The sequence below is a fragment of the Cervus canadensis genome, chromosome 11 (genome assembly GCF_019320065.1).
Source record: "Cervus canadensis isolate Bull #8, Minnesota chromosome 11, ASM1932006v1, whole genome shotgun sequence".
In the NCBI taxonomy this organism is placed as follows: domain Eukaryota; kingdom Metazoa; phylum Chordata; class Mammalia; order Artiodactyla; family Cervidae; genus Cervus; species Cervus canadensis.
In genome coordinates, this window is record NC_057396.1 from 49,659,679 (window position 1) to 49,679,935 (window position 20,257).

At 52.4% G+C, this 20,257-nt stretch overlaps 1 protein-coding gene across 4 annotated transcripts in view; it reads right to left on the reverse strand.

Moving 5' to 3' along the window:
- Positions 1 to 20,257, reverse strand: part of ARRB1 (arrestin beta 1) — a 78,630-nt gene that overhangs the window by 38,825 nt on the left and 19,548 nt on the right. For 2 of the 4 annotated variants that reach the window (XM_043481067.1, XM_043481066.1), the window contains exon 1: positions 1,287 to 1,405. The exons of 1 other annotated variant lie outside the window; for it this stretch is intronic. In XM_043481067.1, coding sequence (XP_043337002.1) covers positions 1,287 to 1,390 — 104 coding nt within the window. In that variant the 5' untranslated portion in view covers positions 1,391 to 1,405. Of the gene's footprint in view, positions 1 to 1,286; positions 1,406 to 2,570; positions 2,760 to 20,257 lie in introns of those variants that run through there. One more of the 4 variants, XM_043481071.1, reaches the window with a different exon arrangement.

Here is a 20,257-nt window from a genome sequence, read left to right on the forward strand (position 1 = left end):
GGGGGAAGACTTGATCTAAAATTTTATTTGCTTAAGGCTTTGGGGGGGAGGGAGTTGTTTGGTTTTTGTTCTTTTTTTTCAATTTGAATATATAAACTTTTGGGGAAGAGCATATTATATTAAAACAAAATATTAACTCAGAAGTATTACTTTTCTCACCATTCTCACATTTCATAGAACATCAGGACAGTTCAGCACCGGGGTGGCTCTCCAATGCTTCATCAACCACTCTGGGGACCAGTGAGAGGCCGAGAGCCCTCCGCGGTCAGACAGCCCTCTGTCCAGACTGACAGCTACAGCTTATGGTAGCAGCTCTTTCCAGAAAAAGAATTGTGGAGAGAGAAATCCAGGCCTTATATTTAGCCAGACACAGTGGTCATGATGTGCTGAAACTGGCTGGTACAGGCTCATTCAGAGCCAACTGTCACACTTGTAGGAATTCTGTGATCTAGTTGTTAAACACAGCCATTGCCAATGGTTGTCTACTGGGGGTTAAAAAACTGTCCACTGGGGTAAATCTGCTCCCCCCAGGGGACATTTGGCTGTGTCTGGAGACATCTGGATGGTCACGACTTGGGGGAGGGGTGCTACTGGCCTCTAGTGGGTGGAGGTCAGGGATGCTGTGCGCGCAACGAGCAGCCCAGCCCCCTCCCTGCCCCCAACAAAGAACCTCAAGGCCAAATGTTAACAGTGCTGATGGTGAGACAGCCTGAACCAAGATTACAATTAAACAAACTATATTAAAAACAAAGATGGGGAGGCTTCCCTGGTGGTCCAGTGGTTAAGAATCCGCCTGCCAATGCAAGGGACACAGGTTCTATCCCTGATCTGGGAAGATCCCACATGCCACGGGGCAGCTAAGCCCAGGTGCCACAGCTACTGAGCCTGTGCTCCAGGACCCGGGAGCTGCAACTACTGAAGCCCAGGTGCCTGCAGCCTCTGCTCAGCAGCAAGAGAAGCCACCACGACAAAGAGTAGCCCCTGCTCGCTGCAACTAGAGAAAGTACTTGTGCAGCAACAAAGACCCAGTGCAGCCAAAAGAAATAAATAAATATGAAAAATATTTAAAAAATCAAAGGGAAGACATACTCAAAACTTATCACTTACTATTATTTTACTGAATTTTACTATAACAACGGTGTCCCACTGGGCATCTCTTCCCAACTCCATGTTCAATGACATCACATTAGTAGGGTGAAGTCCTTGGTGGGAGAATTTACACCACAGAAACTGGCAAACGCTATAACCCCACCTCACCCCCCTTTTTCTGGAGGGCCAGTTGTTACCAGTGCACCGTTGAGGGTGACCTGAGTCGAGAAGGGAAATCCACAAGTCTGGTGGATGCTTCTGAGTTTTCAGCACAAGCAGATGACTCAGCACCAGCCTCCATATGCACTGTGGAACAAGGATCTGAATGTGGCCACATGGACAAACTCTACACACCTCACACACACACACACACACACACACACACACCACGCACACTATACCCACCATACAGACACAAAGTTACACATACCCCACACACATCTACAGACAACACACCTATGTAAAACACACATTATGCACATGCCATGCACACCTGCACCACACACACACCATGTACGCTTCACACCTCATGCCACATGTTTATATCCCACACACTTATACACACACATACACAGTCCACACACACCAATACTAAGCACACTCCACGTGCACACCTGCATCACCCGCCCCGTACACACATCACCTACGACTCTCACAACATACACCATATACACACCACACAAATACACAAGTGCTCCCACGGCAGCCCTCTAGCCAGCAGAGGACTAACTGAAATGCGAATGAGGGAAGGTCAAGCTGGAACGTTCATGGCGGTCCAGCGGTTAAGACTCCACACTTCCACTGCAGAGGGCATGGGTTCGATCCCTGGTCAGGAAACAAAGATCCCGCATACCTCACCGTGAGGCCAAAAAGAAAAGAGGATGCCAATCTGACTGACCACCTTCTTTGATGTCTAGCACCTCTGCAGTAATTACTGCCTCCTCATCTGAAGGCCCGTCTTTCCCACAGACCCCCACACCCAGGCTGCCAAAGCAAAGGTCTTGACGACGCCCACGAGCACCATGCAGTGACCCCAACCCAGGCCCGTTTCTCCTGGCCACTGGAGCCCTGGCTGAGTGGTCGCCCATCCCTGCCCTGTGCCCAGCTCTCTGCTGTAGCCTCTGGGGCCTGGCCTCCACCATCTCCCAGGACCCATGACAAGCAGTTCCCTTGGTGACTCTACCCACCCGGCCACTTAGCTGCCACCAGATGCTGATAAGCCAAACCTCGGTCTCCAGCCAGACCCGCTCTGACCCCACAGTCACTAGCCCTGGGACGATGTCCCCAGACTCCTCACACAAGTCCACAACAGACTTCCTATCTGCCCACACCTGTTCCTCGCCTACACTGTCCCCCCCACCCCAGAGGTCAGCACACAGGAAGTGCTCAAGATGAATCCCAGAGATAAAGGAATGCACTATGTAAATCCTATAAGGAGAGGACAAAACAAACTTCCTCAGGAGGCAGATAGGAAGTCTTACCCCATTTTACAGATGAGAGCCCTGAGTCTCGGTGGAATTAAGGGACCAGCCCAGGAGCAGTAGCCGAGGCAGGTGGGGGGCTGTGTGGGGAGGAAGGAGGCCGTGGAAGCTCCAGCACGGGGGGCTGCAGGCGGCAGCGGCAGGCCGGAGCAGGCCCGGCAGGATCGGCTCTTCCCAGCCCTGAGTGAGTGGGTTAGTTACAAAGAAAAGGAAAAGGCGTTCCTGATACGCGTCCTGTTTCCTCTTCTCTGGGCTTCTCAGGTCTTGGAGGGCGGATGTCTCTGGGCTCAGAGCACTCGGCCTGCACATGGACACGCAGAAGGTGAGGGTCTCCGAGGCCCTTCCCACCCCAGCAGTTTAGCCTGCAGGCAGACAGGGGCTCCTGAGTGACCCTCGAGTTACGCTTTCCAGCCTGGAGGAGGCTCCCCACCTTATCCCCAGTGAGTACTCATCATAGCCAGCCACCTCCTTCCATCAGACTGTCACATGGGAAGCCTCTTCCATGTCACCTTTACTTGCTACGGGAGCCCCTCTAAAGCACCCCCTTCTTCCCGGCCCCACAGCAGCCTAGCCCATTACTCTGCCCAGCTCTCTCTGTGGCTATTGCCTGTATACCAGGGCCCCCCATGAATCAGGCCAGGAAGGCAGGAAGCAAAGGCAGAAGCCGTCAAATGCGGCTTCTCGAGTGAGAGAACAAGAGAGACAAGGGGCCTTCCTGAGGACAGAGATTGTATCTCTTCTATCAGATTAAGAATTCCTGGGGAAGAAAGCGGCCAGACTCCTCTATCAGATAGGAGGCCCCTGCAGACAAAGTTAATGCCTCCACCCTCAGACAAGGAGCTGCTACAAGGCAAGAGGGCTATGTCCCTTCTGTAAGATAGGAAGTCCCAGGAAACAGAAGCCACATTCACCACCGCCCCCCCACCCCAACTCCTATCCTCCATCAGACTGGTGCCTCTCCTGAATAAGACCAGGCCTCCTCCATCTGACTATGAACCCCAAAGGGCAGAGAACGCCCTGTCTGCTGCCTCCTCAGCAGTTTCCAAAACAGACTTCATTTCAGTCTGAGACACAGAGAAGGACTTCCCCCTGGGGCAGAACTGGGGGAAGTCTCGCCCACATCTTCCCTTGCACAAGACCCCATGCCAACTTCCCATTCATGCCCATGACCAAAAGGAAGCTGTTCTGCCATGCTTAAGATAGCCGTGTGTCTGGGCAAAGGCCAGCACCTGTCTGTTTCAGTCAGGAATGTCGACTTCTTGAGAGATGGTGATGGAGCCGACTGGGAGAGCTGTGACACGAGGATGTCCAAGACAGGCTGTGCCCCCAGATCTGGGTGGAAGTGACCAGATGTGTGGGCTGGATGGATCTATGCTCCTGACTCTGCCACGAAACGGGCAAATCTTTTCCCCATGTGGCCACTAACACTCCCCATCCGTTTCCAAACTGTCGGCACCCACTGCTGGCTAAAGTGGCAGGAGGAGGGACGGCAGGGCCAGGTCCTGCCTTGAGGATATCACTGCCTTTCCCCCGGGGCCACCCCAAGCCTAGTGCAAGCTGTCTCCGTGATCATCTTCCCTACACGTGCCAGCACCAGGGAGCTGCTATTAGTTAGCATCGATCCACAAAGTGCTTTGCTGACACTTTTTATGAGCTCAGCCTCACCCGGAGCCCTGGGGGCTAGGAGCAAGAAGCGGAAACCGAGCAGGAAGCCCAGGCCCCTGGGCAGAGCCAGGAGCAGCTGAGCCCCAAGATCAAGACCCAGACAAGCCCAGGACCAGCCAGTACTTAGTGAATGTTAGCTGAAAAGTATTCGCTGAAAAGCAACCTGACTGGATTTAGGAACTGAATCTGGGTATATTTTCTTCTAAAGAAATAGTAATAATTATTTTCAATATAACCTATTGTTATTGTTATTTAGCTGCTAAGTCGTGGCTGACTCTTCTGCAACCCCGTGATTTCCCAGGCAATACTGGAGTGGATTGCCATTTCCCTCCCCAGGGGATCTTCCCAACCCAGGGATCAAACCCATGTCTCCTGCATTACAGGCAGATATTTTTTTACCACTGAGCCACCTGGTCAGGTACTATTCTAAATACTACATTTAACTCATTTAATCCTCACAAGCACCCTGTAAGGTAGATATTCTCATTCCCCACTCTATATATGATGAAACACAGAGAAATTAAATTACTTTCTCAAAGTCACAGAGCAGAAATAAGAAATATAAGCAGTTCAAACCATCTACTTGATATATAAGGAAGTAAAAATATAGTAACAACACTTCTGGGTTTTAAAAGAATTAGATACTGTTGAAAGGTACAATTTATCCTAAGTGTGCTCCAAACCAAATACTTTCATTATTGGTCATCCTGCGGTATAGTTCCAATGTAAGAGGTTCTCTGAAATAATTGTATTACAGATGTAAAACATGCGCCTGTCATCTCAAAATCAGGAAGAAGTTACCCTTCTTTTGAAACTTTTAACTGAGTAGTTTTATTAAACTTTAGAAAACAAACCCCAAAAACCACAATAACAATATTTTAAGATTTATCATGTATTTATTTGTCACATGCTAAGAATCTGATCTATTCCTCCTGTTTAATCTTGAGGACAACTCGAGTAGGGGAAAAGCATTATTCCTTCTAGGGGGGCTATACCAAGCCTCCAGGCTGAGGGCACTATCTCGTACACCTCCTCTGTGGGAGTGATCCAGTGGGAGTTTGCCCCCCAGGATGGGAGTTGCTCCCAGGCAGGGACTGTGCACAAACAAGGTACAACATAAAGGAGTTATGGGCTGGGGTTAGGCAGGCCTGCTGCCTCATCAGCCTGTGCTTCAGCCATCTAGAGTGTTCAGTGAGGCCCTGGCACACAGTTAGAGCTCTGTCAGTGGTGATGATACTAACCATCATCACTCTCCCCCACAGACTCTCTGGGAGGCCCTGGACAGGTCCCTGATGGACAGGGTTCAGCTGGATCACTGGCTCTCAGTGAGGGTCACATTACCTCGTATGGGCCTGGGCAGCAGAGAGGAGGTGATGGGTATGAGGAGTTTCTGGGAGGCCAGAGAGCTGGGCAGAGACCAAGGCTTGGTATTACTGAGCATTTTTAAGAAATGCATTTCCATTACTTCCAAGAACACACAGGCTTGCAGACGAGGTGAGCACAGTGAGGCCAGCCAAGAGCAGCTGCCCTCGGTGAGACAGCGAGCAGGGAGGGGCATTCTGGGGCATTTCTGAACATCTCCCCTTGGTAAGCCCCCTTCTACCTGCCTCACACATCTTCAGGGGTGAGGGTGGGGTGCGAGAAACCTGCTGAGAGGAACAGTGCTAAGCCTTAGCCACCAACCTGTCTGGAGAGACAACTCAGTACCAGCTTCACCTTCCCCAACCTGGAGACTCTGGTCATCTTTCCTCAAACCCCAGGGAAACCACACAAATGCTGAAGGAAATGGAAGAGAGTAATTGGAAACATGGTCCAGATCTCTACCCTGGAACTTCAAGGCTCCTCACCTCACCTGTCCTCACCTAGATAAGACCACCTCCAGGGTGTGGAGGGGAATGAATGGGCTGATGCCTGCTTATACCTGGAACATAATCCAAGTTCACTATATGGTAGGACTAGGGCACTGAGAGACACCAGAAGTGCCAGGATGAACAAGGCTGTCCAGGGCTCTGAAGAGATGGGGGAAGACAGAGAGGCAGTGGAGGCACCTTTTACCACCATGGTGCATCTCCCAACATTCATCTGGCCCTCTCTGTGTATCTGGTGGGTCCAAGGCACTGGGATATGAGCCTGCTGGGAATCCTGAAGTGTGGTGAGTGAAAGTTGCTCAGTCGTATCCAACTCTTTGTGACCTCATGGACTATACAGTCAACGGAATTCTCCAGGCCAGAATACTGGAATGGATAGTCTTCCCCTTCTCTATGGGATCTTCCCAACCCAGGGATCAAACCCAGGTCTCCCACATTGCAAGCAGATTCTTTACCAGCTGAGCCACAAGGGAAGCCCAAGAATACTGGAGTGGGTAGCCTATCCCTTCTCCAGAGGATCTTCCCGACCCAGGAATCGAACTGGGGTCTCCTGCATTGCAGGCAGACTCTTTACCAACTGACCTATGAGGGAAGCCCAGAGTGTGGTAGGTGAGCTTATGGGATACACTCCTTAGGGCCTAAACAGCCTCTTCCCCTCCCTTGGCTCAGGTTTCACTCTCTTCTGGAAACATCATGGCCAACATGGCCCTTTGGTCTCCTGATTATGTACAGGAGGTCCTGGGCAGCAGGCACAAGTATGTGCATCACAGAAAGTGAAGGGCTCTTATACATGGATGAATGGCCACCTGCTTTGAGCAGAGTCCCTGAATCCGACTGAGTCCTTCATGGGAATCTGCTAGATTCTAAGGACTAGACGCCCACGTGGGGACTTTGCCAAGGCCCTACTCCAGGAGATCAGCTCCTCCAACGCCTTCACCATCCTGTCTCTGCTCTTCTACAGCCACTGTGGCCTTGAGAAATGGAGGGGCCTGTGGTGAATGCACTGCCTGCAAACAGTGGGGGAGGCCCACTGTGAACAACTATCCTTGCAGAAGGCACCCAGCGAGGGTTAGAGAGAGGGTAACTCGGGGGAGGGAGCAGCTTTGTTCTTCCCAGGTGGACAGGGGGCTGCTGAGAGAGTTACAAAGAGCAGGTGACATCTGAGCTAGGACTTGAAGGATGATTAAGAATTTGCCAGGTCGTCAAGGTGCAGAAGAGAGAATGTCAAAGTGATGTGCGTATGCACGGAATCACACATCCTTATATAGCTGAGTGTACATTTCAAAATCACTATCTCATTTGAGTTTCTCAAATCCTCTAATGGTGTTATTACCTCCCCCCACCCCACACCCCCATACATGCAAATAAGAAAAGAGAAGTGCAGTGAAGGCAGATGATGAACCAAAAGGTGACCGATTTCTGGGCAGAGGGGAGGAGCGGGCATGTATGCTGGCTGAGATGGCCCTCCTCTCAGGAAGGGGAAGGTAGTCCTTTCTAGCAGCAATCTCACACTTGCAGTTCCTGCTGGCCTGTGACACCCCTCTCCCATCCCCAGCATACATACACACTCCCCCGGACCCCAGGGCCTCTCAGAAGGGGCAGCTGGCAGACAGATGGAGCAGCACAGCCAGCCGGGGCTGGGCGGAGGAGGCTGGGGAAGGGCTGACCATTCTCCAAGGCTCAGCCTGGAGGCCCTGCCTCACCGTCTCCCACTCCTCCTGAGCGCTGATAACCTCACCTCTCCCTCCGTAAATCTCCTCTGCCCTTCTCTCCAAGCAGCTGCCGCCAGCCTCTCCCTCTCCTCCCTCCACCCATCGCCCTCCCCAGGGAGCAGTGAGCTCAGCCTTTCCCATCAGCCATCCCTGGGAATGATGGGAAATGCTCAGCGGGCCAGGAACTGAAAGGAGGCCTGCCTCCGAGAGGGAGGGGAGAAGGGAGGCTTTTCAGAGGGCTATTGAGGGGCATCCTCAATTCTGCTGCTTCCTATGAATCCTGGGCTAAGGGCACAGTCTGCCTGACCATATTACACGCTCGAGAGAAGGTGGGATCCAACTGCTACAATGGGCCTCTTTTTACAGCTGGGGAGTCAGAGGCCCAGAGAGAGGACTGAAGAAAATGTGTCTAGGGACCGACTGCCACATCCCAGGTACCATTTGATCCTTTCACATTTCTCGTCTCATTTAATCCTCACAGCTACCCTGCAAGGAATGTGTGACAGGCTGAATCATGGCCCCCTGAGATGCTCACATCTCAATCCCTGGAGCTGTGAAGCTGTTACCTTACACGGTAAAAGGAACTCTGCAGACACGATGTTAGTTAAGGACCTGGAGATGGGGAGGTAACCCTGCTCTATCTGGGTGGACCCAGTGTAATCAGAAAGGTTCTTATAAGCAGGAGGCAGGAGGGTCAGAGGGAGAAAAGGCAAGGTGAGGATGATGGAAGCACTGAGAGAAACTGGAAGATGCTATGCTAATGGCTTTAAGATGGAGGATGGGGCCAGGAGCCAAGAAATGCAGGCACCTTCCAGAAGCTAGAAAAGGCAAAAGAATGGAGGCTCCCCTGGAGCCTCCAGAAGGAACGCAGCCCTGCCTAATTGTGTTAGGACTCTGACATCCAGAATTATAAGAGGATAAACATGTGTTGTAGTAGGCCACTAAATTTATGGTAATTTGTTACAGGAGCAAAAGAAGACTAACAAAACAGGTAACCCCACTTCCATTTTGCAGATGAGGAAACTGAGGCTCAGAGAAGGCACGTAATGTTCTCAGGTTCTGCATGCTCTCCTCCATACCACACTGGCTTACTGGGCATCTCCATGAGCTCTTAAGGCTGGAAGCCCCTTGGCCAGGGCACCAAGGCTGGGGGAGAGTCTGAGGAGGAGGCGGAGGTCTGTTGGGTCAAGGTCTGTAGGGTCAAGACCAAGGGCAGAGGAGGGATCTGGGGAAGGTAAAGCCCTGCCTGAAAGGGGCTGCATTGTGGCTGGGGGCTTCTGGAGCCAATGGCTGAGTCCTATCCTGCCCCAAATTGGGAAGCAGTCAGGCATGTGACACAGAGGAAGGGCCCTGGCTATAAAGGTGGGCTCAGGGAGCTGAGTGTCTTCAGGATTAACAGAGATGAGATGAGATTCCCCCATTATCTCTCTTTGATCTTGATAAAGTCCTTGGGAGAGGTTCCATATCTGTCGTCCTGCATTACTGGTGTGAAAAATGAGGTCCTAGGGGTTCATGACTGGCTCAAGTTCTCACAGCGGCTAAGAGCAGAATCTGGGTATTCATAATGACCCATATAACAAAAAGCATCAAACCATGATGAATGGCTTTGAATGCTGCGTGCCTGACACTGTGTTAACTGTCATTGGCATTTTTCTCAGTCACGCTAGACACAGGCTTGATCAAGTCCTTTCTCGGCCTCAAACCCCTTAACTGCTCCCCACAAACCCTTCACAATCTGGCCCCTGCTCACCCCTCCAACCCTTACTCCACCACACTCCCTTGCACCCCCATATCTTGCAGCCACACTGCTGGTCAGTTCTCTGAAGCCATCAAAATTTTTCCCAGTCCCACAGGGTTTGGCACCCCTGTCCCCGCTGCTCCAGGCCACTTGTGGTGGAGAAACCACGGGTCCTGGCCATTCCTGCTCTCCTTGTGGGTAAGAGAGAGAGAGCAGGGCCAGGGGTCAGGATGACAGGCCTGGGAGGCTGGAGCTTAGAGGGCTTGGATAAGCTGGTATTATCCTACACAGTAAAGAAACAGAAGCCTGGAGGTGTGTGGCAGAACGCCTCTGGGGACAGGCCCTCCCAGGTACACAGACCGTAGGCCACTGCAGCTGACGGGGCCTCTAAGAATGGCGGGTCCCGTCCTTCAGGGCACAGAAAAGTCTGGACTTGCCCCCAGTGTCACAGTGTATCACTATGGGAGTCGGAGGCAGAGCTCTGGGGTCTGCCACTCACTAGCTGGGTGACCCTGGCCAAGGAGAGGGTCGTTCTGGTCCTCCCTCTGAGACGGGAATGACAGTGCCTTTCTCCCTGAATGCACGGGAAGCGCCTGGTGCTGTGAAGACGGCGATAAATGAAAGTTGTGTTCACTACTCAGAGAGCGGGGCCTGAACTCAGGATGCCCATAGGGGAGCTCACTCCCTCTCTGTGACACAGCTGGTGGGTTTAAGTTAACCTGGGAGAGCAATGGAGAGGTGGGCACTCAGCTGTCTCCAAAGCCACTGCTTCTGGACCCCCAGTGCTGGTCAGTCCTTGATCATCTCCAGAAAAGGGCTTGTCAGCCTCATCTGTCTTACAGTTAAAGAAAGGATTCCCCCAAGGGAGCTAGCCTCAGCTAGAGGGACTCCTAATTAAAAACCTGGGCTCCTCTGTGGTCCAATAGTTGGGTCTCCACATTGCCAATGCAGGGGGCACGTGTTTGATCAAGGAACTAGGATCCCACATGCCATGCAGCTCCGTCAAAAGATTAAAAAACAAAACAAACAAAAAAACCAGGGCTCCCACGTGCACACAAGCAGAGGGAAACAGGCATCAACTCTGTACTGAGCACTTCCTGCCGGTGGTGCTGTGGTGGGGCTTACGTGTGCTCATCTCACTAGACCATCACCACAGCCCACCCGGAGGGGATTAGGAGGCCCATCTACGGAAGAGGAAGCAGAGGTTTCCAAAGGGTGAAGAACTTGGCCTGTGGCACCAGCCTGCAAAGCCACATTCCTACTCTGCTCCAGGAGGCCTCTGGGCAAGGGTCTGTTTCTACTCCAAATTATTGTGGTTCTAGGGCCTTTGTGAAAGGAAGGAACCCAGTCTGGGAGATGAGGCCCCAGAGCAACCTCCTGCTCCACCTGCAGCCCCTTGTGGCCCATGTCCTCCCTCCAGGCCCTCTCACCTCCCCAGAGATCTGTGGTTAAAAGCTATGAAAATACCACAACACCGTCCAGCCCCACACCAATCCAGCTCAGAGTTTTACTCATGTGGCACTTCCTCAGCTTCCCAGGTGACATTAGTGATAAAGAACCCGCCTGCCAATGCAGGAGACATAAGAGACATGGGTTTGATCCCTGGATCGGGAAGATCCCCTGGAGGAGGGCATGGCAACCCACTCCAGCATTCTTGCCTAGAGAATCCCATGGACAGAGGAGCCTGGCAGACCACAGTCCATGGGGTCAAGAGAGTCAGACACGGCTGAAGCGACTTAGCACACATGCACACGGAAAGCCTTCAGTGACCCCCCCCAACTAGGGCAGATCCTCCCATGTTAGCACCCTCAGAGCACTCTCAGAGTGTTCATCTCTTGCTGTGTCCCTGCTCCAGACTGGAAGCACCATTAAGCCAAAGACAGTGTATATTTGTGGTCATGGCATCTCCAGAGGTGCAGGCCACGGGGCCTCTGGAAGCTACGCCACACTAGCCTGGGCCAGGCCCCACGCCAACAGCTGAAACCACGTGTCACATTTAATTCTCACCATCACTCTAGGCGGTGGGGATCATCACCCCTCTGTACAGATGAGGATAGTGAGGCTCAAGGAGGAAGTGACTTCCCCGAGGACACCCAGCTTACCTGGAACATGCTGGGACCAGCCCCCGGGACCAGCTTTAATAATCTGTGGGCCCAAGTGCAAAACGGAAACGTAGGGCCCCTTGTTCAGATTTCAAGACAGACAGAAGAGCATTAAAGCAATCAGACATCCTCCTGAGCTCAGGGCCCTGAGTGACAGCACAGGTTACACACCCCTGAAGCCAGCTCCCCGGGCACCCATGTGCTCCGACTCCAGGCCCAAAGCCAGGCTCCTCCCACTGAAAGGCCTTAGGCATCAGACAGTGGTTCTCACACTTGAAACATATGTCAGAATCACCTGGGAAGCTTGTTGAAAACCAGCTTGCTGGGCTCCACCCGCAGAATCCCCACTCAGTAGGTGAGAGGTGGGCCTGGAATCTGGATTTCTAACCGCTGCATTTCTAGAGGTAATGTTGCCAAAGCCGGGGCTGTGGCCTGAGCACAAAACCACTGCACTAAGGAATGCATACGTAACAGGGGCGTTGTGAATCCAGGACCTCCGGGAAGGAGAGGTTTCAGGTGAGTTATCAGGGTTGAGGGTGTCCAGTATCCTTCAGATCATCCTCAGGCCTCAGTCCAAAGGGCCAGCTCTGCTAAGAAGGAGAGAAGGGTGGGGAGGACGGGGAGAAGCAAGGAGGGAAAAAGGAAAGCTTTCCACAGGTTACCTTGTTAATTGTTGTAACAATCTTGAGAGGTAGTGTCTGTTATCTTTATTGTAGAGGAAACCACAACATAAAGAAATCAACAATTTGCCCAGGGTCACAGCCAGGAAGTTACGGACACCAGGACTAAACCTAGTTCTAGCTTATGTATTGCCACAAAGCCTGCTTCAATCAGCTGGCCCAGAGGGATTCTAATCTCACAATCAACTCGGCCCAGGTGAGCGGAGCCAGTAGCCTTGGGTTAGCTTCATACAGTCCCAACCTCTGAAAAACTCTGACAAGCCCTGGCAACCACCCAGGGCCCTCCACACATGGTGCCCTTCAAGGCCAGGCCGAAAGCACAGACCTGGGACCCAACTGAAGGGGCCAACTTCTGATAGCATTTTGGCAGGTCAGGGTGCCCACTCCCAGACTGGAGGTTCCTCCCATAGCCAGGCCCTTCTCCCCAGCCTCCCCTCTGGTCATTTACTCACACTCTAGGCCCTAGATCACACACCATCTGTTCTAGGATTTGCACAGGCTGTGTTCTTTCTTTCTGGAATGCCCTGCCTATGTGTCCAACTCCTATCCATCCTTCAAAACCCCAGGTTTTGCCTCCTCTGAGAAGTCCTCCCTCAGCACTTTGTCTGTCCTTACCACTCCATCATGCCACCCTCTGCTTTCCCTAGCTGCTCTCCAACCATTCATTCTACAAATATTTACTGAGCGTCTGCCTGCTGCAGGCACAGTGCAAGGTGCTGGCGAGGCGAAGGCCAGACCAAGCTCCATCAGGTCAGGGTACAGGCCTGTTTTACCCCATGAACCTCTGTGGTGGGGGGCGGGTGAGCAGAGAGGGTTCTCCAGGGAGTGATGTTACCTCAGCTGGAGATTTGAAAAGGTGAGGATATGAGAAGTAGTACAAACTCTACATTCCAGGCCCCTGCCAAGTTGTGGGGAGCAGCTCCCCAATGCCCTTGGCAAAGCAGCACAAAACTACTACCAAATGAACACAAGACATGCTATGCACCTCTGTGCCAAGGGGCTGTGTTGGCTGTGGGCTCCCCAGGAAATCAAGGCCCAGAGGGGGAAGGGATGAACCCCAAGTAGGAGGCAGCCCTGAGTGGGCCCCTCTGCCTCCTCCACCAGGAGATGTGGGCTTTAAACAGAGGAGGGAGGAGGAGGCAAGGGTGCCCTCACTCTGATGTCCTTGCCCTGTGGACCCCTCCTCTGGGGGCGGAAGGCATTAAGGGCACACTCTGGAAAGCCACAGCCCACAGGAGCCCCAGGCAGGAGAGGGATGGCTGCGGCCTGCCCAGGGAGGGGAGAGGCTGGAATGGAGCCAGGCTGGCAGAGGAAACATCTTGAGAGGCAGGAGGGAGGAAGGGAGGAGGAATGAGAAAGGAGGAAAGAGCCAGACACGCAAACACCTCCGCCTCCTCTTTCCAACCAAAACAGAATCCCCAGCAGACTGAGACCTGTGGGGAAGGAGACAAGAAACGAAGCTGGGGCCTCAGAGGGGTGGGTGGCTGGGAAGGCGCCCAGGGGCTGGAGCCTCTGGAAGTTCAGTAGCCCTGCCAGGCACAGGGTGGGGGCAGGGGAAGCCCCCTGCATCACCAGGGCCCGCCCGGGTCTGTGCTGCAGGGGCCGAGACTCAGGGAGGAAGGGGATGGGGACTCCACCTGGTCACTCCTATTGCTCCTTCAAGGCCCACTCACGTACCGACTCTTCCCAAAGCCCCTGGGCCCCACCCCTGGGCTGGGCTCCAACCCCAGACAGAACACAGAACACAGTACTATCCAACCCCAAGAAACTGATCTAATGGGGGAGTCCAGACCCAGTCCTTAGAAAGCCCACAGCCTGGTGGGAAACCCAGGGAATTAATTCAAAGGAGGGAACAGTCCCAGGCCACGGGGTGGCTCTGGACCCCCAGACAACCAGGACCTGGCAAGCACCTGGGGCCAGTCCACAGAACCTAAGGGAGGTCTTTTCCTCTAATAGGACACACTGCTGGGATGAGAGTCAGGACAGAGGAAGAGGGAGGCATCATCTCTAACACACACCCCCACAACACACAAGCGCGCGCACACACACACACATATACACATGCTCAGCGCCAAGAGCTGAGGGATTTCCAGGGACCCGGGCTCCGAGCCTTGGAGAAATCAATCCCCTGATGTCTCCAGGTCTCTCCACTCCCTCACCTGTACCATGGAGGCTCCTGTCCCCCACCCCTTCCTCCCAGGGAAGGATAGACCTCCAAGTAGGTGAGAACTGAGGCCTCTGGTATGGCTTCAACACTTAGGAGAGAACCTCACCCCGGCCCCAGCCCCACCCCATCCCTCCCAGCACCCTCCTTCCTCAGGCCTCCACCCGTGGTCCAAAGCCTGGGGTACCGAGGCTGCAGACAGAAGAGAAGGCGCCCTGGCACCCAAGGGGGAGAGTGGCCCCAGAGCAGATCCACCTTCTGTCTGGGGGCCCTTCTCTCCTTCCTCGCTCTCTGCTGGAGGAAAGCCCCGCCTCCCCACACATCCTCGCCAGCATTGCGATGACCTGTGTCTGGGTTTCCCCTCATCTGACTGACTCCAAGCTGCTGGAATGCAGGGGTTTTCTTTCATTCATGTTTATTTTAATTTTTTTTTTTTTTTTGGCCACACCGAACAGCATGTGGGGTCTTAGGTCCCTAACCAGTGATTGAACCAGAGCCCCCTGTGTTGGAAGCAGGAGTCTTAACCACTGGGCCACCAGGGCAGTCCCTCATTCACTTTTTTATCACAGCGAACTAATCCGCCTCAGTTGAAACCTTCACTAGAGGACATCAATCAAACGACTCCCCCTCCCTCAGCCTATTTCCTCTTCTAAAAAGAGGGGACAACAATAGGGCTTATCCCTTAGGACTGTTCTGAGGAATAAGTGTGCTTAACGCCTGCTGCCCAGTAATACATGTTTTGTTGTTGTTAAGTTGCTCAGTCATGTCTGACTCTTTTGCAATCCCATGGACTGAAGCCCACCAGGCTCCTCTGTCCATGGGATTTCCCAGACAAGAATACTGGAATGGGTTGCCCTTTCCTTCTCCAGGGGATCTTCCCCACCCAAGGTTCGAAGCAACCCACATCTCCTACACTACAGGCAGATTCTTTACCACTGAGCCACCAGGAAAGCCCTAAGACATATTAGCTCTCAAACCGTGGTGTAGGAGAAGACTCTTGAGAGTCCCTTGGACTGCAAGGAGATCCAACCAGTCCAACCTAAAGGAGGTCAGTCCTGGGTGTTCATTGAAAGGACTGATGTTGAAACTGAAACTCCAATCCTTTGGCCACCTCATGCGAAGAGTTGACTCATTAGAAAAGACCCTAATGCTGAGAAGGATTAGGGGCAGGAGGAGATGGGGACGACAGAGGATGAGATGGCTGGATGGCATCACTGACTCGAATGGACATGGGTTCGAGTAGACTCTGGGAGCTGGTGATGGACAGGGAGGCCTGGCGTGCTGCAATTCATGGGGTCGCAAAGAGTCGGACACGACTGAGCGACTGAACTGAGCTGATTAATAATCATAATCAACAAATATTCATCAAATGCCTGCTGTGTATCAGACGGTACGGGCCACGGTGACTAGGGCGTACCCATGCAACGGCCCCCGCCTGTATGAAGTTTCGCTTCAGTGGGAACGGCAGCAGGGCCTTGTGTTGCTCAACTCTGGGAGGGAGCATGGCACAGATCATAGTGTCTACAGCATCCCCCGTATGTGTGCAACACAACAGCCCTGCAAGAAAGACAGCAAACAAGGGAGCCAACAGTACACAGTGCCTCTCGGGCCACATGCTGTCGGGGCAGGGCTCCACCAGAGAAAGACGCATGACCGATCAGCCTGACAAAGTCAAGGCTTCCCCACCAAGTGGTAGCTGAGCTAGGAGCTGAAGAAGAAGCAGTGATATAACTCTGAAGGGTGCCAAGGTGGGATGCTGCATTGAGCCAAAATGAAACAAAACCTGCAACGGGAAGGCTCTGGGGGAGGGAGGCGCTGAGGGAGACGGGTAGGTGAGGCCAGCGGGGCAGGGCAGCAGGGTCCATTCACCATGTGGCCTTGGTCAGGAGGTAGACTTTACTGTCACCGTGATCAGACAGTGGCAGGGTTTCAGTGGGGAACAGACATGATGCAGCTGTACTTTAATATGCTTGCTTTGGCCACTGGCTGGAGACTGGAGGGCAGAGAGGCCATAACGCACACAGGGAGACTAGTAAAGGGGCAGGATTAACAAGGAGGCTGCCCCAGGTTCAGGTCCCGGATCTGCCATTTATTTGCTAGAAGAGAGATCACAATAGCATCTTCTTCCTTGGGTTGTTGGGAGGATTAAGTATTTCTAATATATCTTTTGGCCATGCAGTACATAAGATCTTAGTTCCATAACCAGGGATTGAACCAGAGTCCCCTGCCTTGGAAAGAGGCGTCTTAACCACTGGAGCACCAAGAAAGTCCCTGTTGTGAGGATGACACGAGCAATTTCATGTGTGTGAAGAGCTTAGGACAATACCTGGCTCATGGAGAGTGCAGTGCTCTGAGTTGATATTATTCATCCAGATGAGAAATGAAGGTGGCCCAGATTGGAGAGGCAGCCATGAAAGAGAAACAGTGGGACAAGGCCAGACGCCAGGGATAATATCACCAAGTCTCGCTGGAAGCACCCGTCAGCCGCCTGCCCATGCCAGCTGCAACCACAGGAGAGTCCCTGAGCTAGAACTGGCCAGCTGAACCCTCCCCATGTTCGTGACCCGTGGAAACTGGGAGATAAAGAGATGAATGTTGTTGCCTGAGCTACTAAGTTATCGGGTGATTGGTCATGTAGCTAAAGGTAAACGGAACACCTCATGTTGAGAGGTACCTAGAGGGAAATTCCTTTCCCCCAGAGGGAAGAAGGTGGCACTTAGGGGCAAGAAAGGAGGAGGTGGTGGCGTGAGCCTGGGACCTCTGAAACCTCTGTGATATCCAGCATTCTGTCTTCCAGAAGCGGTCAGATGACTTTAAAGCTAATCATTCCAACATTATTTACAATAGCAAAAAGCTGAAAATAATGTAAATGCCAAATAAGAGGATGGTTCAATAAACTGTTGAGCAGTCACACGAGGAACTCCTATGTGTCATTAACAAACACAGATATTAGGATAAGTTAATGACATGGGAAATGCTGAAGGAAAAAAGCAGTAATCCAAATGTCATATACAGCTTAAGCACAACTGTGTTTGAACACAGGTACATGCATGCGCACAAGGACACATAATAGCAAGGATCGCAAAGACCAAAAAAAAAATTGTTTTGTAAAGTTCTAAGTCACGAGATTACAGATGATCGCTATCTTCTTGTCCAAATGTGAAGCATTTTGTGTTTGTAAAATAATTACTGAACCATAAATGTCAGCTCTTTTAAATGACCCCTCAAAACTCTGGTCACTCCCGTCTCTAGGATGACAGCCTGGTGAGGCTGGTGAGGGTAAGGATTGTCACCTGCTTTGGTCATGCTGGTGTCCCAATGTTAGAACAGTGCCAGGGACGTGGCAGGCACTCAGCCAGCATTTGCTGAATGAGGGAATGATTGAATGGCACATATCAGAGGCAAGGCGTCCCTGTGAGTACAAAGCAGCCTCTCTCATCGGCCCTCGGGCAGGAACCAGGTCCCACCCCACTCTGTCCCCAGAGTTCAGCACGGGGCCTAGCACAGAGCAAAGACCGATGAATGAACGAAGGGCTGAATAAAATGAATGTTCTGGCAAAGAAAGCCTCCCTGATCACAGTGTGCCGAGCTCTCCAGGGCCGGGAACCGTGTCTATGAGAACGAGATGCCTGTGTCTGTGAGAAATAAGGGGAATACGAATACATCGGGGCTTTCCAAGACCCGGAGAGCCTGGCCTGGCCTGGCCTGACTCTGCCCCCTCCTCTTCTCTCCTTGTTCAGCTGCCTGCTTGGTACCTCCTTCCACCACCAAGGGGGCAGTTCTGGAAGGCCCAACTCAAGCTACTCAAGACCTAGCTTTGTTTTTAAAAGGAAACGGAGACAGCAAGCTCCTTCCTGGAAGGACTTTTCTGTCCTTCTGCCCTGAGACAACCTCAGTGACAAGCATCTGGGAAGGGAAACCAGTGGTGGAGACCGAGCTAGGATGGGGGACGGAGGGCAGGTGGCTGGAGAGTGAGGGGGGGGATCCAGGTGTTGGAGGATGAGAAGGGGGAACAAGCGCTCAGCAAGATTTCGCTGGGGGTGAATGGGAGTGCAAGTGGTGAGGTGATTGTGTGTGTGTGTGTGTTGGCTGTCCCAGTGAGGGGGTGGGGCATATGACCACGCAGAGGCGATAGACTGTGGATGGCAACAGAAGAGGTGCCCACGGGACAGCAGTGAGAATCAGATGGTTTGAATCTAGGACAGCTGTGATCAGACTCAGCCTGAGTTATTACTGGGGGGTGGGGAATACTGACGGGGGCTGGTCATACCCCAAAGGGGGCAGAAGCCCAGTCCTTGAAGGCTGGAGCTCAGGAAAGACCACCAGTCCCCCCACTCCCTGCCAACCCCTACTGCCCCAGATGCCAGCCCAAAAAAAGACTGTCTACTTTTTATAAATTAAATCCCAGCAGATGTGACACCTTAGGCCCGTCCCAAACACAGGCTGGTGAACTATGTGACTCAGAGGTCTGGAGGCCAGAAGAGGCTGAGAGGAACCCCAGGGCATGGCCAGCCTGCCCTCCTCCTTGACAGGTAGAGAAACTGAGGCCCCGGCAAACCCTCCCTCCAAGTCCAAGGCGCGAGCCCCCAAACCCAGGGGGAGTTTTCAAGAGGAGATGGTGCCTGCTCAGGCAGCTCCGGAGAAGCGGGAAGTGATGAACAATTTTCATTAACAGCTGAAGCTGCAGGCGCGGCCGGACGTGAGGGAGCTCCTGAGAGCTGACCCTGAGTCACGCTCACAGCTGTGTCCCCAGAATGCAGCCAGGGGGCCTGGCTCAGCAGGGGTGCTCAGTAAACGAACAAATAAATAAAAATGTGAATGAGCCATAATAAACGTAGCTAACACTTATGCAGATCTTACTTGGTGCCAAGCACTATTCTAAGCACTTCACAAATATTAACTAGTTTAATCCTCAAGAAAACTGTTAAGCTTTCCATCAGAAAAGATTTCAGTTCAGTTCAGTGGCTCAGTCGTGTCCGACTCTTTGTGACCCCATGGACTGCAGCACACCAGGATTCCCTGCCCATCACCAACTCCCGGAGCTGGCTCAAACTCATGTCCATCAAGTCAGTGATGCCATCCAACCATCTCATCCTCTGTCGTCCCCTTCTCCTCCTGCCTTCAATCTTTCCCAGCATCAGGGTCTTTTCCACTGAGTCAGTTCCTCAAATCAAGTGACCAAAGTATTGGAGCTTCAGCTTCAGCATCAGTCCTTCCAATGAATATTCAAGACTGATCATAAAAGATTTAGATTGCCATAATAAAAACTTAATGATTCCCATTTTCCAGATAGGGGAGACTGAAACAAAGAGGGGTTGAATAACCCGCCCAAGGACACATCTTTGCCCCCAACCATTCTTATTCTGGAACCCTTGGTCCTAATCAGGCTCCCAAGTGCTGCCCACAGGACACCTTTCTCCCATCACGGCCCCTCCCTTTACCCATCTTTTCTTCAGCAGCCTCACCCCTGAACGCCCGTATCTCATCTCCAGTGCCTCCTCCTCACAATGCTGCTTTTATTATTAGCAATTAAAACAATAATTTATTGAGGTGAAATTCACATAACAAAAGTTACCAGCTTGAAGTCAACAATTAGCAGTATTTACTGCAGTCACAACGTTGTACAGAACTACCACCTCCACTCTGGATCCAAAACATTTCCATCACTCCACACTAAAATCCGTCACTCCTAAGTGGTTTCTTCTCCCAGCCGCCGCTCCTCCCAGCCCCCAGCAACCACCAATGTCGGCTTTCTGGG